This window comes from Antedon mediterranea, chromosome 2 (genome assembly GCF_964355755.1).
Source record: "Antedon mediterranea chromosome 2, ecAntMedi1.1, whole genome shotgun sequence".
NCBI classification, from domain to species: Eukaryota; Metazoa; Echinodermata; class Crinoidea; order Comatulida; family Antedonidae; genus Antedon; species Antedon mediterranea.
In genome coordinates, this window is record NC_092671.1 from 8,708,997 (window position 1) to 8,733,734 (window position 24,738).

The window sequence follows — 24,738 nt, forward strand, 5'->3', positions numbered from 1 at the left end:
TGTTTTTAAATAGAGGAAAAATAAATAGAGTAGAAGTGTATAAACCATTCTGACGAGCATTATTCTTCTATGCCTTTTGAAATGTATTGCGATCAAGTTGGAGGGGGTCGGTTCTCAAAATTTCTCAATCTGTAAATCAGAATTGAAAGATTAATAATCTTCTATTTGCTATGGCCATACAAATCTAAGAAGGGTGGCAGTAGAAATAGAAAACATAACATTATATGCTGATAGAAAATGGCACAAAACTTGTCCTCATCTCTCAATATAAATAGGAAGACTTGATCAATGATAAATTAAACCTTTATGTTCAGAGTAATTTCTTTTTCTAAATTTGTTTAAAGGCAAACCATGTATCAGTAACATTTTAAACACAACACTAACAGTAACAATCGGAAAAAAAAAATAGTAATGCTGTTTATGTGATATTTCAACTGAAATTTTTATTATTAGGTTTCAGTATTATGTGATTGCTGATGGTTTTATTTGAAATATTTAACCATTTTTTTAAAGGTGAACCATGACATGGTCGTGTATTAGTAACATTTTAAACGCAACACTAACAATCCTACAAAAATTGTAATGCTGTTCATGTGATATATTTCAACTGAACTTTTTTTTATTAGGTTTCAGTATTAATTTGATTGCTGATGGTTAATAAATTAAGTTGTATGATGTTGGATTGAACTTTCCAAATCAAAACTTAATCGTGCATTACTGACGACACATTTCTTGTTCGATATCTCCACTTGATTACTTTTGCTGATGAAAATTGACTGCATGCTAAATTTAGTCATTTTCAGATTGTTTTATTATTAATAGTGTAATATAAATAAATTCTTTTTTTTCAATGTACTCGATATTTTTAAAGTTGAAATATCGTTTAGTAAGCTTCATAATGATTAAATTTAATATGTATATCTAAACGAAGAATCCAGTAACATTTTTAAAAACGCTCTTAGTCTTATCTTAACGGTGATGCTTATATGACGCTCATGTGATTTTCATGCTTATAACAAAAGCCTGGGATTATTTAAACTATAGCTTGGCTATATTAAAAAATTCAACAAAGAAGACTGTATGTCTTCATAATCACAGCAGCAGTAGAGGTTTTATATAGCAAAAATTGTTTTTGTTATAGCATATAGTTCAGTACTACTATTCTTTGCTGCGTCAACTAGGAATAACACCCTTTTTTCAAAATACTAATCTTTCCTAAGACAATTCCTATGCAATAGAAATATTTTTATGATGAGCAAACGCCTCTCTCTCTCTCTTTATCTTTACAGTAGTATATCCCCATATTCTTACATACAGTAGTCTGGAGAAATAGTAAACATGCATCAACAATGATAGAGAGTTAAAAATAAAAAATGGATACTAGGAAGATGCATTTGGCACTCCTAGACGTGATATTCATTTTAAAATTTTGAATTTGTTTCAATTTCTCGCCTACCTACACCTTTTCAAATCCTACAGAGAAGATTGATCGATTTTAAAGACGACAAGACGAAACTGGAAAGATTATCTTTCCTTCCAGTCTGTAAAATAGATCTTGGTCTGTTAGCTGTCATTGAAAATTATAATTAAAGTTAAATTGCGAAATTGCTGACGGTTTTCTCAAAATGTTACTTTTGATGTTATGAAGTTTCCAGGGAGCTGTTGCGAATAATTTTATAGTCGGTAAATTATTGCTATACTTCTAATTACTGTACAACTTGTTTATATGCACACAACTTTAAACTTTCTAGTATCTTCTTGAAACGACATTAAATTACACTACAATTGATAATTGCTACAGATATGTAAAAACCAATCAACCAACGCATTGTAAATTACCAAGCAATCAGACAAACTTTAATTAAAGTACTAGTATAATTTAAATTCTGTAATTAGACTTCAACTAAAACGATTTCGCATTGAGCGAATAATATTCCCACGTGGACAAAAGCCACAAAACAATATATATGAATATTGTTTAAGGTGGTACAATCACATCACATGATAAGTTCCTCATAACCAAATTAAATATAACTTATCGGGATATGATGTGTATTGATTATCAACTTTACACAATTGGTATGAAATTCACAATTTGCATCTAGCAGACAAATAAAATGACCGACAGATTAGTGCCATCATTTAACTGGTCAATTGTAAACTAGTAAAACCAGTCAAGCATGAAACCAATTTAAATTTGACTTTTATAACGCATGCAGTTTACATTTTCCACTTGGTTAGACTTACCGCTTCAGTGTGTATCGGGTGCGTGGCAAAGAGTAAACCGGCGATGAACGATGCTTTACTATCGTGAAACAGTAGTTCGTTAATACAATGCGTAAATAGACAAGAGACAATCATATGTAGAACAACATTTGTTAAATGGTACCCAAAGGGGTCGAGTCCGCCAAACATGTAATTCAACCTGAAAAATATCAATTGAAACAAGTGTTACTTTGACAGTTTAATTTCCTTTTCATCATGAATACATATTTGTATGAATACATAATTATGTAGGGTAGTAAAGTAGAACATATAAAATAATACGAATACACTGCATATGACTGAATATGTACTGCATGTGACTGAATATGTACTGCATGTGACTGAATATGTACTGCATGTGACTGAATATGTACTGCATATGACTGAATATGTACTGCATATGACTGAATATGTACTGCATATGACTGAATATGTACTGCATGTGACTGAATATGTACTGCATGTGACTGAATATGTACTGCATATGACTGAATATGTACTGCATATGACTGAATATGTACTGCATATGACTGAATATGTACTGCATATGACTGAATATGTACTGCATATGACTGAATATGTACTGCATATGACTGAATATGTACTGCATGTGACTGAATATGTACTGCATGTGACTGAATATGTACTGCATGTGACTGAATATGTACTGCATGTGACTGAATATGTACTGCATGTGACTGAATATGTACTGCATGTGACTGAATATGTACTGCATATGACTGAATATGTACTGCATATGACTGAATATGTACTGCATGTGACTGAATATGTACTGCATATGACTGAATATGTACTGCATATGACTGAATATGTACTGCATATGACTGAATATGTACTGCATGTGACTGAATATGTACTGCATATGACTGAATATGTACTGCATATGACTGAATATGTACTGCATGTGACTGAATATGTACTGCATATGACTGAATATGTACTGCATATGACTGAATATGTACTGCATGTGACTGAATATGTACTGCATGTGACTGAATATGTACTGCATATGACTGAATATGTACTGCATATGACTGAATATGTACTGCATGTGACTGAATATGTACTGCATGTGACTGAATATGTACTGCATATGACTGAATATGTACTGCATATGACTGAATATGTACTGCATGTGACTGAATATGTACTGCATATGACTGAATATGTACTGCATATGACTGAATATGTACTGCATGTGACTGAATATGTACTGCATATGACTGAATATGTACTGCATATGACTGAATATGTACTGCATATGACTGAATATGTACTGCATATGACTGAATATGTACTGCATGTGACTGAATATGTACTGCATGTGACTGAATATGTACTGCATATGACTGAATATGTACTGCATGTGACTGAATATGTACTGCATGTGACTGAATATGTACTGCATATGACTGAATATGTACTGCATATGACTGAATATGTACTGCATATGACTGAATATGTACTGCATGTGACTGAATATGTACTGCATATGACTGAATATGTACTGCATATGACTGAATATGTACTGCATGTGACTGAATATGTACTGCATGTGACTGAATATGTACTGCATATGACTGAATATGTACTGCATGTGACTGAATATGTACTGCATATGACTGAATATGTACTGCATATGACTGAATATGTACTGCATATGACTGAATATGTACTGCATATGACTGAATATGTACTGCATATGACTGAATATGTACTGCATGTGACTGAATATGTACTGCATATGACTGAATATGTACTGCATATGACTGAATATGTACTGCATGTGACTGAATATGTACTGCATATGACTGAATATGTACTGCATGTGACTGAATATGTACTGCATGTGACTGAATATGTACTGCATATGACTGAATATGTACTGCATGTGACTGAATATGTACTGCATGTGACTGAATATGTACTGCATGTGACTGAATATGTACTGCATGTGACTGAATATGTACTGCATGTGACTGAATATGTACTGCATGTGACTGAATATGTACTGCATATGACTGAATATGTACTGCATGTGACTGAATATGTACTGCATGTGACTGAATATGTACTGCATGTGACTGAATATGTACTGCATATGACTGAATATGTACTGCATATGACTGAATATGTACTGCATGTGACTGAATATGTACTGCATGTGACTGAATATGTACTGCATGTGACTGAATATGTACTGCATGTGACTGAATATGTACTGCATGTGACTGAATATGTACTGCATGTGACTGAATATGTACTGCATGTGACTGAATATGTACTGCATGTGACTGAATATGTACTGCATATGACTGAATATGTACTGCATGTGACTGAATATGTACTGCATGTGACTGAATATGTACTGCATATGACTGAATATGTACTGCATGTGACTGAATATGTACTGCATGTGACTGAATATGTACTGCATATGACTGAATATGTACTGCATATGACTGAATATGTACTGCATGTGACTGAATATGTACTGCATGTGACTGAATATGTACTGCATGTGACTGAATATGTACTGCATGTGACTGAATATGTACTGCATGTGACTGAATATGTACTGCATGTGACTGAATATGTACTGCATGTGACTGAATATGTACTGCATGTGACTGAATATGTACTGCATATGACTGAATATGTACTGCATGTGACTGAATATGTACTGCATATGACTGAATATGTACTGCATGTGACTGAATATGTACTGCATATGACTGAATATGTACTGCATATGACTGAATATGTACTGCATATGACTGAATATGTACTGCATATGACTGAATATGTACTGCATGTGACTGAATATGTACTGCATATGACTGAATATGTACTGCATATGACTGAATATGTACTGCATGTGACTGAATATGTACTGCATATGACTGAATATGTACTGCATGTGACTGAATATGTACTGCATATGACTGAATATGTACTGCATATGACTGAATATGTACTGCATGTGACTGAATATGTACTGCATGTGACTGAATATGTACTGCATATGACTGAATATGTACTGCATGTGACTGAATATGTACTGCATGTGACTGAATATGTACTGCATGTGACTGAATATGTACTGCATATGATTGAATATGTACTGCATGTGACTGAATATGTACTGCATATGACTGAATATGTACTGCATATGATTGAATATGTACTGCATGTGACTGAATATGTACTGCATGTGACTGAATATGTACTGCATATGACTGAATATGTACTGCATGTGACTGAATATGTACTGCATATGACTGAATATGTACTGCATATGACTGAATATGTACTGCATGTGACTGAATATGTACTGCATGTGACTGAATATGTACTGCATATGACTGAATATGTACTGCATATGACTGAATATGTACTGCATATGACTGAATATGTACTGCATATGACTGAATATGTACTGCATATGACTGAATATGTACTGCATGTGACTGAATATGTACTGCATGTGACTGAATATGTACTGCATATGACTGAATATGTACTGCATATGACTGAATATGTACTGCATATGACTGAATATGTACTGCATATGACTGAATATGTACTGCATGTGACTGAATATGTACTGCATGTGACTGAATATGTACTGCATATGACTGAATATGTACTGCATATGATTGAATATGTACTGCATATGACTGAATATGTACTGCATGTGACTGAATATGTACTGCATGTGACTGAATATGTACTGCATATGACTGAATATGTACTGCATGTGACTGAATATGTACTGCATATGACTGAATATGTACTGCATATGACTGAATATGTACTGCATGTGACTGAATATGTACTGCATGTGACTGAATATGTACTGCATATGACTGAATATGTACTGCATGTGACTGAATATGTACTGCATGTGACTGAATATGTACTGCATGTGACTGAATATGTACTGCATATGATTGAATATGTACTGCATGTGACTGAATATGTACTGCATATGACTGAATATGTACTGCATATGATTGAATATGTACTGCATGTGACTGAATATGTACTGCATGTGACTGAATATGTACTGCATATGACTGAATATGTACTGCATGTGACTGAATATGTACTGCATATGACTGAATATGTACTGCATATGACTGAATATGTACTGCATGTGACTGAATATGTACTGCATGTGACTGAATATGTACTGCATATGACTGAATATGTACTGCATATGACTGAATATGTACTGCATATGACTGAATATGTACTGCATATGACTGAATATGTACTGCATATGACTGAATATGTACTGCATGTGACTGAATATGTACTGCATGTGACTGAATATGTACTGCATATGACTGAATATGTACTGCATATGACTGAATATGTACTGCATATGACTGAATATGTACTGCATATGACTGAATATGTACTGCATGTGACTGAATATGTACTGCATGTGACTGAATATGTACTGCATATGACTGAATATGTACTGCATATGATTGAATATGTACTGCATATGACTGAATATGTACTGCATGTGACTGAATATGTACTGCATATGACTGAATATGTACTGCATATGACTGAATATGTACTGCATGTGACTGAATATGTACTGCATATGACTGAATATGTACTGCATATGACTGAATATGTACTGCATGTGACTGAATATGTACTGCATGTGACTGAATATGTACTGCATATGACTGAATATGTACTGCATATGACTGAATATGTACTGCATATGACTGAATATGTACTGCATATGACTGAATATGTACTGCATATGACTGAATATGTACTGCATATGACTGAATATGTACTGCATATGATTGAATATGTACTGCATGTGACTGAATATGTACTGCATATGACTGAATATGTACTGCATATGACTGAATATGTACTGCATATGACTGAATATGTACTGCATATGACTGAATATGTACTGCATATGACTGAATATGTACTGCATGTGACTGAATATGTACTGCATATGACTGAATATGTACTGCATATGACTGAATATGTACTGCATGTGACTGAATATGTACTGCATGTGACTGAATATGTACTGCATATGACTGAATATGTACTGCATATGACTGAATATGTACTGCATGTGACTGAATATGTACTGCATGTGACTGAATATGTACTGCATATGACTGAATATGTACTGCATATGACTGAATATGTACTGCATGTGACTGAATATGTACTGCATATGACTGAATATGTACTGCATATGACTGAATATGTACTGCATGTGACTGAATATGTACTGCATGTGACTGAATATGTACTGCATATGACTGAATATGTACTGCATATGACTGAATATGTACTGCATGTGACTGAATATGTACTGCATGTGACTGAATATGTACTGCATATGACTGAATATGTACTGCATATGATTGAATATGTACTGCATGTGACTGAATATGTACTGCATATGACTGAATATGTACTGCATATGACTGAATATGTACTGCATGTGACTGAATATGTACTGCATATGACTGAATATGTACTGCATATGACTGAATATGTACTGCATGTGACTGAATATGTACTGCATATGACTGAATATGTACTGCATATGACTGAATATGTACTGCATGTGACTGAATATGTACTGCATGTGACTGAATATGTACTGCATATGACTGAATATGTACTGCATATGACTGAATATGTACTGCATGTGACTGAATATGTACTGCATGTGACTGAATATGTACTGCATATGACTGAATATGTACTGCATATGACTGAATATGTACTGCATGTGACTGAATATGTACTGCATATGACTGAATATGTACTGCATGTGACTGAATATGTACTGCATATGACTGAATATGTACTGCATGTGACTGAATATGTACTGCATATGACTGAATATGTACTGCATATGATTGAATATGTACTGCATGTGACTGAATATGTACTGCATATGACTGAATATGTACTGCATATGACTGAATATGTACTGCATGTGACTGAATATGTACTGCATGTGACTGAATATGTACTGCATGTGACTGAATATGTACTGCATATGACTGAATATGTACTGCATATGACTGAATATGTACTGCATATGACTGAATATGTACTGCATATGACTGAATATGTACTGCATGTGACTGAATATGTACTGCATGTGACTGAATATGTACTGCATGTGACTGAATATGTACTGCATATGACTGAATATGTACTGCATATGACTGAATATGTACTGCATATGACTGAATATGTACTGCATGTGACTGAATATGTACTGCATATGACTGAATATGTACTGCATATGACTGAATATGTACTGCATGTGACTGAATATGTACTGCATGTGACTGAATATGTACTGCATATGACTGAATATGTACTGCATGTGACTGAATATGTACTGCATATGACTGAATATGTACTGCATATGACTGAATATGTACTGCATATGACTGAATATGTACTGCATATGACTGAATATGTACTGCATGTGACTGAATATGTACTGCATATGACTGAATATGTACTGCATGTGACTGAATATGTACTGCATGTGACTGAATATGTACTGCATATGATTGAATATGTACTGCATATGACTGAATATGTACTGCATATGACTGAATATGTACTGCATATGACTGAATATGTACTGCATGTGACTGAATATGTACTGCATGTGACTGAATATGTACTGCATGTGACTGAATATGTACTGCATATGACTGAATATGTACTGCATATGACTGAATATGTACTGCATATTACTGAATATGTACTGCATATGATCAAATATGTACTGCATGTGACTATGTACTGCATATGACCGTTTATACTGTATGCTTGAATTAATCCTATACCTAATTTACGCTAAATTCAAACATAAGACTAAAATTGTTTTATAAAATATCAATATATATACATCAACATCTAATGTTCACTAAATTTTATACCCAGGCTATACTCTGGGCCAAAGCCACCAGTATACAGTTGGTAAGGTTTGAATCTGACCATTTTCTGACATTATAATTGCTGTACCTGTATAATATATGCACAATATACTGTACATAGCATGCATAAATATGCTATAAAGGAAGATAATAATCTGTAACTTAAAATTCGCCGCCATATATCGCTAGACAAAAATAATAACAATAAAGGACGCCCTCAATAATTATTTTGTCAGAGACTTTTTATTGGCCGAATATGCCCAACTCCTTTCTCACAGAAAGTCGGTATATACCGGTTATATTTCCGGCAAGATATTCCGATGAGAATGGGTATATGCCGGTAACGATACCGGCACGACGCCAGCATAATACCGGTATATTGCAGGCACATCTGTGAGAAAGGGGCTTAACAGGTATTTTCTAGAAAGGAAAAATACTTTATTCACTTTAAGCAGTTATTTATTTATTTTTCTATAGTTTACACAGTAAAAACATTCAGTTTATGTTTATAAAAATAAATCCTTCCTCATATAAACTGTCATTTGACAGTACTTTACATAGTACAAAGCAGGTGTTACTGTAGTTGTGTGGATGATATACGAGGTAAGATATATGAAACCAGGTTGTACAAGAAAAAAGTGGGAAAGTTATGATCCTCTTGACATGCAAAGAATGTCAGAAGTTGTAAGTTGGCTGAAATTCAAAGCATGAAATAAGTCTAGAAACTTGAACTTTGTTTGTACAGTACCAACAGTAAAGAACTGATTGATTTTGGAAACAACATGTTCAGTACCAGGCTTTGTACATAAAAACTAAAGATGATGGCATTCATGTTTGCAGTATTCAATAACAAATTAAAAACATTATTGACTAGCTGTGTTTACGAAGTACCAAGTACCAAGTATTTTCAATCCAAATAATATCCAATTTACAACCGAAAGTGCTTGTATGATCATAGTCTCTTACATTATTTTAGTATAACTTTAATATAACACGCACCTTCACTACAACTAAACTCTACCTTCCCACTACAGTGCCCACATACAGTAGCTAGTAGTAGTTTGAATGCTAACCAAATTATGAGATAATGCGATTTTTTTCTTTTAATTCTTAAAAACACTTAGAAATTATTAATTTAATACATAAAACACACATACATTCATGCATACATACATGTCAACCCCATTATTGCAATAACAAATTTAGAATTTCTTTTACACACATTATTGTAGTATGCCAGACACGTTCGAGAATAAATTGATAGGTGTTATAAGGTATTTGTAATGAACATTATAGACAGAGAATTAAATCTTAAATTGAAAATGCATGCCTGAGTGAAGAAGAACTTTATTGTTTCTGTTTTAAATCCGAATACAGTACGTGTTAGGATGAAGAGCTAAAAAAATATGTTTAATATTAATTGAATACATGGTATAGTAAATAATATTGTAACCCTGTAATTCTGGTTGTAAAAAGCATGTTCATGAAAAGGAGTATTAAAGTTTGCAATACTTATAAATAGAGTTTATATAAAGGTTAGAGTGTGAACTTAATGTCTGAAAATAGAAACTTTTAGACTTGAGTGAACGTGAACAAAGTTCACGTCCACATGGGTCTTAGTCGACTGTTACTCGTCAACAGATATATAGATTAAGTGGACATTGACATGCCAGTAAACGTATGACGTAATAACCATGGGATCATCTGACCTTGTAATCTCTAGTAGCGCTCTCGCCATGGAATGTTTTCACCGTTCTGGTCCGGTGGAAGTGTACATGCCTAGGCCAGGCTAAGTGTGTAACTTAGGCCTAGCCTAGATCCCTAATTATCTGAAATGGCACTTAACAAGTGCTTTGCTTGTCGATGCGCCAGTCGTCTAGCCCAGTTCAGACTCTAGATTATTCTTTGGCAATACCCCAGACTCCCATTGGTATAGTGATAGCTTGTCTATCAACTGGGAAGTTGAAACAATGTTTCACACATATATATAGCTTTATTCACACATGTAGGCCAGACAGTGTGAATCAAGGACTATTTGCTGTGAATATCCTCCTTCAATATACAAAGCACATTACACTACTATCACTCTAATGAATAATGATGAGCTCAGCGATCATAAAATATTAAAAAGTTTATAATTCAGTTTGTAATCTGAGCTGGAGCCTAGGGGATTGTCATTTCCACAGTAGTTTCAGCTTTCTCATTGATTTCAACAGGAATACTTAATGGTAATCTGAACCACAGATGTTACCCAATATATTACTGAAAATAATACAATAATGCAGTTACACATAGTTATCACATAGTTACTACAGTAGGTAGGGCTCAATTTTGTTTAGTTTAGACCAACACTGATCTCACCTTGCTTAGATAGTCCTCTGATCTTATGTCTGCTGCGACAAATAACAACAGTACTGTTGTATACCTACTCTCCGCGGCATGCAGTGAGCTATAAAGGGGTAGGAACCGGTCTTGTCGCAGCAATAGATAAACCCTTTGATTTTCGGAGTTGAGCAACCTGTTGCTAGATTGTTTTGCTTAGACTAGTAGTAGTACCTGAAAATCATTTAGTGGGCGATGAGTACAGAATTCAGGCTTATTATAAAGTTAGCAGGATTCACTAAAATGGGCGAGGGTGAGTGTAAGGAAGCCAAAATCATTTAAAGGGCTAATATTCATGAAAGTGGATATATGGTTTGTTAAGGGTATAGAGAGAGGTGTTGAATTTTATACTTTTTAAGTATATCTCGCTCTTCGAGAAAAATATGGCATTGTCAATTTATCCAGGTAAGCTAGGCACGAAATAGACCATATTGGTGATATCCTTTTAAAAATTGTAGAGATTCATTGTTAAATATGAAAATTCACTCCTGAACCTTAAAAATATTATATTAACACGTTTACATTCGATACAGTTTTAAAATATCTAACTATATAGTATTAGAAAATCGAATTGAAATAAAAATAAAATGAATTTCTAAAATATTGGTTACTCATGAATTTTTCATAGAAATATATCTTCATTCTTTTTAATATTAAATTACTATCTTTCTTTTGTTGTTTTTCTATTTTGCTTCCTTTTTGTAACAACACAAAAGCAGCCATTTCTATAGCACAATGAATAATACAATATGTTCATGGTAGGTATATCTTTATGTGTTTACTTACTGTATACTATATGCATAACAATAGATTTAATTAATATTGAAAATAATATAAAAGCACGAAGGATTCACATGTAATTTTGTACTTTTTTTCTATTATTGATTTATACTACATACTTTATAATAGATGTTAGAAGAGAGGATTGCTTTAATATTGATTTTGCTATGTATTATCTTTTTAACTTCTTTTGATGAATGCATTATTGTTTTATTTAACAAAACATGTTGAATATTGAATCAATAATTTTATCATCTTTATTTTTATGAGAAGTTGTATAGCTTTCTTTTATTAAAAAAAGTATAAAGGACTTATCATACTGTACATTATTTTTATTCGCTGGCTAGAATACAATAGATCCAGCCTTCAATACTGCACAATGTCATAATTACTGTTCTGATAACATGTACTTCTGTCATTTGATTGGTTAATTTCAGGTCATGTGCTGTTCATTATTAGTTCTAATGCACGTAATAGTTCTACTAAATAGTTCTGTTGCATGTTCAGCTTTTTGCAGACATTTTTTTTTACATACTCCTCTTCTGAAAGATATACCAGATGTGTCAAGGAGAGCCATTATATGGTTGTAGTTTACAGGGGTCTTTGCCTAAACCACACTCTACTTTCAAAATATACAGTAGTGTGTATTAACATGTAGGAGAAATATAATAATTTAAGCTAATTTAGGGGGTAGTCTTTTAAGATGGTACCAAGGGAAATGTTGTTAAATTATACATCTGAGAATAAAAGAAGGAACAGAATAGGACTAATTCAAATCTACAGTAAGTGGTAATTCCATATGAAAATGAAAAACGGTGTGTATTATACTTGCTTTACAGGCCTATTTGATGTATGGTATTTGAAATCTGTTGAATTCCTTCATACATACAGTAGAGCAGGCTGGTCCCAAATACCCTCAGGGTTAAGAGAAGCTGTCACACAAAGCTGTTGCCACTGGTGAACTTTGTTATGAAGAATAGCACATTGGTCTTGAGTTGAAAAATGGAATTATAGACATAACTAATAAGTTTTATTTTAGTAATAGTAGTGCATAGGTCTACAAGAAGAGAATTAAAAAAACGTAATGCTTCATGTGACATAAAACATGGCACACATGAGAGTTACACGGTCAGGATTTTGCTCAGTGAAATATGGTGCACAATGTTCTAAAATTATACGCACAAGAGGTTTTTTAGCACAGTTGATATTTTTTAGTGATGAATTAATCGCATTGACGCAATATTGTGTACAGTGCGTATGAAAGGCACCTTAGTATCAGAACCTGCACAAAATATTAAGCTATTCTAGTCAACATGCTTAGCTGGAAGAAAAAACGAATTCTGAGGACTAATCAGGACACATTAGGACACATCTTAAGCCCTGTCTGCACTATCAAACTTTATGTGACAAGAAAATGTCATGTACCCATACATGGACATGATGATGCTGTCATATTTCATTTCATTATTTATTTGGTCTATTTGAGTAAAAAACATAACAAAAAAAACTGAAATTGGGGAGACCAGGGTCAACCTAAGTGAACTGTAGCTGAGCTGGTTGACCCAACCCCAAAGTCAGTTTACACATAAAAGACAAAAAGACAAAATACAGTTACAGCGAATCAAAATGAATATGAACTTTTCTAATGAAAGCTGATGGGCTTTCTAGGACTGCAGCATCAGTCAACGGTCTGGGAAGCTGGTCCCAGACACGGGGTAACCTGATTGCAATAGAATGGAAAAAAAGCCTGATTTCACTACCATATTTTGGCACATCACACTTGTTTTGTCACAATAATTTAATAGTGTAGACACACCTTTAAAGTGTTCATTTGAATCCATAAAACAATGTTTATCAAAGCACTATACTTGTTCTACATTACAATAGAAATTAATTGATTATATAAACTTAGCTAGACATAAATATTTATTCTTCAACAATAAAAATTAATGATATAGACAGCTGCAAACAAAAAAATATAACAAGAATGATTGAAATATACATAATAACAATAACATTGGTGGCAAGTGACATTAAACCATAGACATTGTAGGTTGCCCTTTATATGACAACATGTAATGAGAAAAACCATAAGCCAAATTTTTATGAATAAATAAATGTATGAATATAAAATTTATTTTTCACATGGTTAATTTTAAATTCTTTTGTTATAAACAGGTGTTAAAGTCAGCTTCAAATGTTAATTAGTATCATAGGAGAAAACACAAATGGATTTCTAAAATATGGAAGAAAGAAACAGGTTTTGTATACTGTACTGTATTGGTTTGTTTTGAGCTCTGGGAGAACAGTCCAAACAATGAAAAAAAAACAAAGAAATCAGGGTATTGTTAAAGTTTGAAAACCATGTGAAAACCTCCTCCAATCAGAACTACAGAATAAAGGATACATTTTCTAATAGTTTACTAAAGTCAGTGGTTACTGCATCGGTTTGTTTTGAGAGTTGTATTGGGCTCTGGGAGAACAGTCTAAACAACAAAATTTTCTAATACTGTAGAAGGAGAAATTTTCTAATAGATGTACCAGTTTTACTTTAGTCAGTGGTTTCTGGTCTTTAAAGACTAGTAGCTTGTATAGGGACCACTGTTATTTGCTTTGAATAAATATATAAATAAAAAATAGATAATTAAATAGAAATATAGTATAACAATATTAGAATCCAGCTTCTACAGCTTTACGTTTCACTGTAAAATGACTATTACTGATTAAAGTAATAACGCTTATTATAAGACAAACAGATGGTGTTGATAATTAAGTAGTATCACTGCTATGGAGAATTCGACGGCCGATTTTTAAAAATCAAATCCTTTATAAATAGAATGACTGATTCACCGACTCAGGCTTGCACAGATTTAATATTGTATTGTCCGTTGAAAATGAATTAATAAATTATCTTGAACCGACAATCACTTCTTAAAGCATTGCTGTTATAAATAATAATAATAATAATGGGTTTTTCAAATTTGAATATGGAATATTATAGTATGAGTGCGACTCCAAGAGAGTAAACACAATTTAACAATTTGATGTTTCAGTCTATTTGGCTTATCTCATATTATACTGTATACAAATTTGGAATACTATGGTGTAAAAATATCCGTACCGCATGTTATTTACAATAATACTACATTATGGTCAAGTTTTTAAAAAACATTCATTCAACATTACTTTTTATATGGGTGTCATGTCAATAAATATATTCAATAAAGGGGAGAGATCTTGTAGGAAAAATTGGGATGATGTGAGCACTTCCAATGTATTGATGCTGACTGCTTGTTATTTATAAGGTCTCACCATCCTCTCCTGTCTCTACCAAATATCATTTCATTAAATGTTTTATGTGTACCAAACATTTACTCATTTAAATTCCTTGAAATTGTTATTATTTAACAACGTATTGCATTACTTATTTTCTTCTACCTAAAATCTGACATTTAAAATCTCATCATGTGCCTTGATTAAAAAATATCTTCACAAACACAGTCCCATGAATAAAGAACATTCAACAAAGTGCTTTTATATATCGATAGCTATTATCTAATTATCAAACGTTTATTGATAAATGTTGAAGTGTCTAAACGAAAAACGAGCTTAATGCTGTTTACATGACAAGAATACAAATCAAATACATTCTTGATTTGATATGTACTTGAATGGTTATGAAATTTATCATGTTGAACACAAAGAGCATGTTAGACATAATTCACACAAAGTTAGTGTAAATAATGTGTACTGTGTAGAGATAGCGTCGTAAAATAGTTTGTGTCATGATATGAGTGCAGTAGGTCCATTTGATTTGATAATAATAATAATAATAAACAGTATTTATATAGCGCCTAATGGATCACTGACCCCTCTAGGTGCTTTACATAGGACCTTAACTAATGGTAATAAACTATCCCCCGCCGGACACCATTCCGGTATTTCTTAGTCGAGGTTTCGGGGATGGAGACAATCAATAATGTGAAAAAAAAAAATGTAACAAAGCTTAACTATGCTTAACTAAGGTAAAACTATCCCCCGCCGGACACCATCCCGGTATTTCTGAGTCAAGGTTTCGGGGCCAATGGTGGGTAGAACATATTTACTGGGTGAAGGGGCATGGTTCAAATGAGGAATATAAATATAACAAAATAAGGTTGTCAATAAAATCCTGGTAGTAGTCAATGTGTGTTTTGAATGTAGCCTCATCTGAAACAGTAAATCACAAAAACCAACAGTGGTATTGGTAGTCTTACTGGATAAACCGAAAATAATCATCTCTCTACGAAAAGAAAAAAATCTGTTAAGCACCCCTATAAATCAGGTATTCCCACCAGCAGCCAAATTGTCATCCGTGAGCATCATCCTACAAAGTTTCTTACTATAGTTCTTAATTTTCTACTTAGTATGCGATATTGGGCAAAGAAAAAATAGAACATACGCACAGAGAAATCTTATTCTCATGGTTACAGTAAAAAAGAATAGCCAGTATAAAATTGTTAAAAGAATCCCATTAGACAAAAGACTGATGATAAATGGTATGAATTTTATAACAAATAAATTTTAATTTAATAACAAAATAAATCTATTTTTAAGTGTCAAAAGCATTTACCATTAGGTTCTAAAGATATTTAATTGGATTTGTATTGAACTACAAAATTAATATTCCTCAAGGTTGCTCATAGATTTTAGTTTTTTTCAAATAGATTATAGACACATAATATTTTTAATGGAAAGAAAGAATATTTATATTGTATTTAGTTATTAGAGATAACTATGAGTGTTGATTAATAATATTTTAAAGAATCAAAAAACATAATTTAAATGTTTAAAATGTTTAATCTACATCTATATCTCTCCTTTTAAAAGGACTATTTTGTTTGAAATTAAAAAAAATGCTTATGGAATTTGTTTTATATCAAAATACCATATTTCTTTAAAATTAGATAATGATTTAATAATGAATAAAATTTAGCAGTTCTTTCATGCAGTGAATCTAATCGCACAATTTAGGGCATTTATCTAAAAATACTACATTCTTAACCAAATCGATTTACAGTTAGAAGAAAATCTATGATTGGAGATATGATCATAACTGTCATGTTACTAGAGTTTTAACACTCTGATAGAAATCGTCTAACACCTTGACTTCCTGATAATCAGACAAGATATTTATTTTCATTTTGTAAAAAAAAGATAATATTCTTTGATTTTGGTTGCATTTTCATTTTGGATAAGTAAGATCTACTGTTATACAGCAGGGTTTGATCGGAACTGGTTCACTGAGGTGAAAATTAGGATACTACTGGTGGAGTAGTGCAGTTTTACTGTATTCGTCATATATGATGAAAATCTCCAGTTTGAGGATAATCCCACACATAACTTATGCTAAATTCAGAGACAAAATCCATCCAGTAAAATCCTACCAACGGTTTGCACTATTCTATGTACAGTAAGTACCCTAACTTTAGTCACCATGCTCATATACGGCAGAAACAGACAGCATGCAAAAGTGATACGGTGTGAACCACCGATCTGTTCTCCAAAACTACATAAATTAGGAAATAACGTAGTTATTGAGTTCACACTAAAATTTGTTAAATCTAGTTCAGACATTTCATTAATGTACAGCATACTACAGTACTAAACTGTACTGTAGTGTCATTTGAAACAAATTAATAATCAATATACAGTACTGTTAGTGCTCTCACCAACATTTATTTTAACACAACTAAACAATGACACAATGTTGGTTTTTGGTACAAAATGTGTGAACTTTGGATACAGTATTCCTGACTACTGTTAAATATAGACCCTGGTTAGTTACCATACAGGATGGAGTTTAGCGTACACCACTGACAAATTGTATGTCTGTACAGTGAGTCAGTGTTTTTGTGTACAATGCTGAATCGCATTAACTGTGAAAAACAGTATATCCACCATCTTTTTTCACCGTCTAAGGAGTCACCAGACATCTTATTATCCATTAGGTTAACTACCTAACTACTGAAAAAAAGTCTTTCTGGTTTTTATGGAAGAATCTTGCCAAATTTTGTATTTGACCATATTAAGGGAAATTCATGTTTTTTTCATCTTGATTTCTGTTACAAATATTTGATTATGTACAATTAACCAAATATTATATTTAAAATTCATGCCTGTACCTGAGCTTTAAGGGAAGAAGCACCACACAACTTCCATTGTAACAATAAGCATTTCCCTGTGTCTGAATACACTTGTTTCTTATTCTGTGGTTTATACTTGACCTCAAAATCGCACACCATCCGCACCTGTGTGAACATACTGTAGGATAAATGTTTTTAAAGTATAAATAGAATAAAATACATTACCTGAAAGTGAGTGTACAAAGTGGCCTATATGACTTATGACTCATATTATCTTGCATGGACTTTCCCCAAAAATCATTGTGAAAAATGTTACTTAAAGGAGTCGATGGTCGAACATCATCATTGTTCTTTATCGCAAAGATATCATCATGAACTAGTCCTCCATTAAAACTATTTACGTAACAAAATAATGCGGCAAGTAACACTAGAAACTGGTAGACGGTGAACGAACAATCTGGCAAGCAAAAACTGGACTGGATTACGTTTGAACTACAGCACATGGTTTGAGGTTTTATCTTAGTTCCTCTGCGATGAACACGATTATTATTGTTGTTGTTATTGTTATTATTTTGCATGATGTTTGGTCGCTTGTGAACCGCCATACTTGTTAAGAGATCTGACACTCAAAATGTCAATGATAAAATAAGATGTCTAATTTTCCAGACAGTGTTCACCAATGTTTATTAAGCAACACACAATTACCAAATTTGCAATAAAACATCTTGATGACAATTAAGATCTGAAAAAAAAACAAAGTGGTTGCAAATATTTATGAACACTGATAAATCACTGTCTATAATTGGTACAATGTTGCAATTTATTCTGTAGCATCAGAAATTCTTTTCTTCATTTAAATAGGTCTGTCAAAAATAGATATCAAATACTAGATAGCCTAGATTTAGTAGTATATTTTAGCTGTCAAAAGTGGGAAGCATACATACATATCTCTAGACTCCTGTCTTTATAAAAATCGAGATTTAAATAATAAACAAAACAAGTCACAATATAACTGTATGCATCTTTACTTCTAAACAATACATAAGATGACGTCATAAGCTACCCCGGGAATCCATTGGTATTCAAAATAGGTGTACCGCCTGTGGCTGAAGTATCAAAGTGGGTCATTCGTGCATGGTCAGCAGTGCCAAACCAAATCAATTTACAACCCCGGAGGCTTAGCTATCGCCGTACGTACGCTTGACTCACCTTGAAATTCTAGGGTATGTGCTAAAGAGTCACACACAAGAAAATCTACATCAATATACCTTGTTTCTTTAGTTTTACTACTGTAGATGATATCGGCCTTCAAATCCCTTACCTCTTTATTTACAGCATATCATACCGAGTTCCACACAATCACCATCCATCCACCACCGCTGTGACACCTTTGAAACTGAACGTGTTTGTTTACATTTTTTATTTACATGCCAGGTAGTGCGCCGCCAACGTTTACTATTGAGAACTAACTTTCTGTTGTTGTAAGTATACGTATCACACATGTGTGTACATGATGTATAAATACGTCGTCGGTACTTTTGACCTGCTTATTCTTATAATTTATAAGAGTATTCAACATTTAACAATATATGAACACGGAGGACGCATTTTATTAAGTGGTGTTAGGATATAATATAAGAATTAATAAGGTAGTATACCGTATGTATCAACATGCAACAGAAAATAAAACAAAACCTACTAAATATTAAGGCCTCTGCTATTATTCATTTCGTCGTCGGCATCACGAAGTGACACTAACCTAAAAATCTGGAATTTTTGAAAAATTTTTTTCTTCCATATTTTGATTATGTATATCAAACTCTATGTTTTCACAAAATCTAAACATTCAAATATCATTAATTAACTAATTACATTAATTAGACAATATCAAAAAACACCCTCATATGGAATTTGCGTTTTTACGAAGTGACACTATTTATTAAATACCCGTATGTGCTGCTTGGGAGTGCCACACTGGTAATGAATTTTGCGCGTTTGTTTACTGTTTTGGCCTAGGCTACAGCCTAGCTAGGAGGATCTGGACGCACACTCCACAACATTGCATTTTCTCAAGAAAGACGGTAAGTTAATTAGTTTATTTAAAGAATTGTAGTCCGCTCATGTATCCCGAATGTCGAGGCCTATTATATATTTATTTTATAATTAATATAAAACAGTAATTTGACACACTTTTAGCCTACTACTAGCTAGGCATAGTAGGTAGGCCTAGGCCTATTACTTTACTGTGACGTTTAGGCATAGCTAGCTTGCCCAGATCTACCTAGGTTAGCATCTGGCCTGGCGTACATTATATGGTTATTTGGCCTAGTTAGTTAGGTCCTCTAAGCCTAGCCTAGGCCTAACAAACTAGAGTATGCGTAGGCCTATGCCCAGGGAATAGTAGTAGTAGTAGTAGTAGTAGTACTACTACTACTTGGCTAGAGTAGACTCTTTAGCTAGGCTAAACTACTCTGCTTGATTTTTAACAATAAGAAATCACTGTTATTTTTAAAACGTGTTTTTTTTTCAGAACAGTTTCAAGAAAATAAGATAAGGGGGAACAACCGAAATTCGATCAACAAGCAATCTATCTACACCAATTTAAGGGAGAAGGTATCAAGTTCAAGGTTTAAAAATGGGGGAGGTGTATGTAGGCAGCCTGTAGCAAGTGTTTATGTTATATGAGCATTTTAGATGATGTGTACATCACAGAACAATGGATTGAATAAATTAAAAAGCCTACTGGTAATAAAAAAAAAAAAGAATGTAACGACATTGATTAAGTATTTAATGATTTATAACAATAGAGAATAATTTTTGATATAAATTAATACTGGCTGAAGTACCAATTGTATTACTGAATTATTAATCGTTCAATGTTGAAAAAATAAATAATATTTAATAATATGGAAAAAAAAATATGAATAAAAAATATGAATATGTACATTATGCTTACTGTACATTCCAGATAGGCCTATTTATATGTCTATGTAATTTTATATTTTTATTAAAAGTGTTTAAGTAGGTCAAACTATGTTTTTAGATTTATTTGATGTGGTTGTTTTATTTATAAATAACCTAACCCTTTCTACACTATCAAACTAGTTTGACAAAAAAAGTTTGATGTGCCCAAATATGGAGTGATATTATGCCATTGTGTCCATATAAGCACATCAAATTAATGTTGGTCACATTAAGTTTGATTTTATTTATTTCAACAATATTTTACTAGGGTGGTCCTTCCAGGCGAAGGTGATCATTAGATAGAGAGAACCTCACAAAAATGCAATTTAAAAAGACAATAACATACAACAATTAAAAATTAAATAAAAATAAATAGAATTTATGAAAACTAACAAACTAAAATAATAGAAAAATGAATAGAATCAAAAGGGAAATCAATGAAAACAATACATTAAATGGCCATCTCAGAGGAGATGGCCATGTAATAAATAAGGAAGAGATGGTTCTTGAGCAAAAATTTGATGGAAATGGAAGATGAAGCAAGTCGGGTAGTGCAGGCAGGGCTTAAAGGAGACATGCATGTTTGTAATGTATATATAATAGTGTTCACTTATCAAGGACCATACATAATTGTTATGATGTAAGATAATTGCATTGGAAAGCTATGAATTACACAGTAGTGTCACTTCCAACGCACTAGAAATACGCGGTGAAATCGAATTTGCGGTTTCACGAAGTGACACTAACTGCGGTAGTGTCACTTCGTAAGCGTAAACTACGTAGGGAAATGAATTTTTCGGTTTCACGAAGTGACACTAAAGTTTAACTTTAATTTACTTGGTAATTAATTAATATGATTAAAATTGAATTAAAGTAATGGGTAGCTGGATTGTCTAACTTTATATGTATGTAAATTAAAAATCTTAGTGACATTTTTTTGAGGACGAAATCATGTGTTTTGTGAAGCTCGTTTCTTCAATCGCGTTTTTCTCGAAACGCTGTTTTTATCAATTACGCGGTTAGTGTCACTTCGTGGTGTCGACGACGATTTATACGCGGGTAATTATTCATAATGGGCGGCAAATATCTGAATTGTGAGTGATTTACTTGTTAGGTTCTTATCGGCAAGCCGGTGTACCTTGATCATTGATTTTCTCATGGCTTTATGCAAGTGTGATAATAAATTTATCACACATCGCTAGATCCGTATAATTTATTAAAGCCCCAATCATGTTTCGTTCTCTATGGGGATCCGCGGCGCGGCATGGGAGACAGCTACAGATTCACTAAAGCATTAAAAGCCGTCCTTGTCTTGTAACGGTATTGTAAATGTATGTCCGATACCGGTACTAATTCGTCTATCGATACTATTGTGTGTGATGATGATCTAACCTCGGAATTTCCTAATTTAAGTCTCCACGTGGATGACATTATATATTCTTCTCACAGTTTTACCGGGTCTGGTTAATGTTGGAAAGTTTGGTTTTGGTAAAAAGACCGAGGCGTTTAAACAGGTAGAGAGAAGAGAACGATTCGATGTGATGACTAATTGAGTCATTTTCGTACTTTAAAAAAAAATTCTTTGTACAATATTGCGGTACGATTTGCAATATACAGCATGCCAATGTTTTCTGATTCAGTACCGCAACAAATTTAGCCTTCAATACAGACAACATGAAACAATGACGAAGGAATTAGCTTATTAACATGTCTATCCCTCTAAGCAATCGCTTTAATTAGTTAATATTTTGATAGATCATACTATTTTTGAAATCCCTCATGCATCCCTTTCACACAGGTAGAACGTCGCCATAAAATCGACTATAGAACACATTCCCTGTCAATGGTGCGTGTGTTTGATTGTTTCTTTTACTGGCCTTTTGATGTTAGCGCCTTAAAGCTCTGTCTACACTATCAAACTTTATATGACAAAACAATGTGATGTGCCAATATATGAACATGAAGTCATATCTCTACCATATTTAAGCATATCACTACATATTTGGGAACATCACACACATTTTTTGTTAGACTAGTTTAATATTGTAGACAGAGCTTTAGACCACTGTTGCATGCCTCATCAGCTCTCTGATGGTGATTTATTTGGGTGTCACGAAAGCTCAGACCACGAAAGCTCAGACCCCCTAAGACCTAAGATCACGAAAGCTAAGACCCAACACCTAAGATTACAAATACTAAGATATACTACAGCTTAAAAACAATACTTGTTTATCCATACATAATTTTAAAAACAGTAGGTTTCATTTATTACCATAAATATAATTTAATACTACCGCAAAACATTGATAAACTCACATTATTTTCGCCCGTTGAGTAAATGTATATTTTTTCTTTACAACAAACAAACTTGACGGGTTGTTTGTTGGTATATATTTACTCCATTGTGTTGCTTCAGAGGATGTTTTTCTTACGCACCTGCCTTTCTTGTATTTTGACTCCAAATTTGTTGACTAACTTTATCCTGAACACCACACTTTAAAATTAGGACTTATAAGTACTTTCAGAAGGAGAAACACATAATAACAAATAAATAAATCCTTTAAATTGATGATTTTACAGATGTGTTTCTTTGTATACTGTAATAATGACAATGTAACTCCTCGAGCTCCCCATGCTCAATGTTTTTGTTTCTATGGAGCGCCAAAAGAGCAACAATAATAGTACAAGTATAAAAACAGAAAGAAAACGAAACAAAAAAACTTATCATGATTTTTAAATTAAAATTTATTTGCCAGTATTTATTTCTTCGTACTTGCATGATTATACTATTATCATTACAATTTTAATTTTACATTGTTCCATTACATCCACACTGTAGATGGACTCCACAGAGTTTTCAGCCCTCTATATAATGTTTGCTCTTTTGACGTTCCATAGAAACAAAAACATTGAACATGGCCCATGGGTAGGCCTACTGTACTGTAGGCTAGTCATTTTGTGTGCGAGAAAAACGTCTGTAAAATCATCAATTTAAAAATGTATTTGTTACTTTTTATGTGATTCTTTTTCATGAAAGTGCCAATTCTAAGGTGTGGTATTCAGAATAAATGTTGGGAGTTAAAATACAAGGCAGGTGCGAAAGATTAGATTTGTAATCTTAGGTGTTGGGTCTTAGCTTTCGTGATCTTAGGTCTTAGGGGGTCTGAGCTTTCGTGGTCTGAGCTTTCGTGACACCCTGATTTATTTGTTGTAATATACCGTTATAAAGT

At 33.1% G+C, this 24,738-nt stretch overlaps 1 protein-coding gene across 1 annotated transcript in view; it reads right to left on the reverse strand.

Annotated features, from left to right (window-relative positions):
• LOC140040275 (protein O-mannosyl-transferase TMTC1-like) overlaps positions 1 to 19,184 on the reverse strand; it is a 51,767-nt gene extending 32,583 nt beyond the window's left edge. Inside the window, exons 1-2 of the mRNA XM_072086076.1 lie at positions 18,770 to 19,184; positions 2,248 to 2,425 (exon numbers count right to left, since the gene is read on the reverse strand). Of these exons, the coding sequence (XP_071942177.1) occupies positions 2,248 to 2,425; positions 18,770 to 19,149 (558 nt within the window). The 5' untranslated portion in view covers positions 19,150 to 19,184. The remainder of the gene's footprint in view (positions 1 to 2,247; positions 2,426 to 18,769) is intronic.
• Positions 19,185 to 24,738: the final 5,554 nt, after the last annotated feature.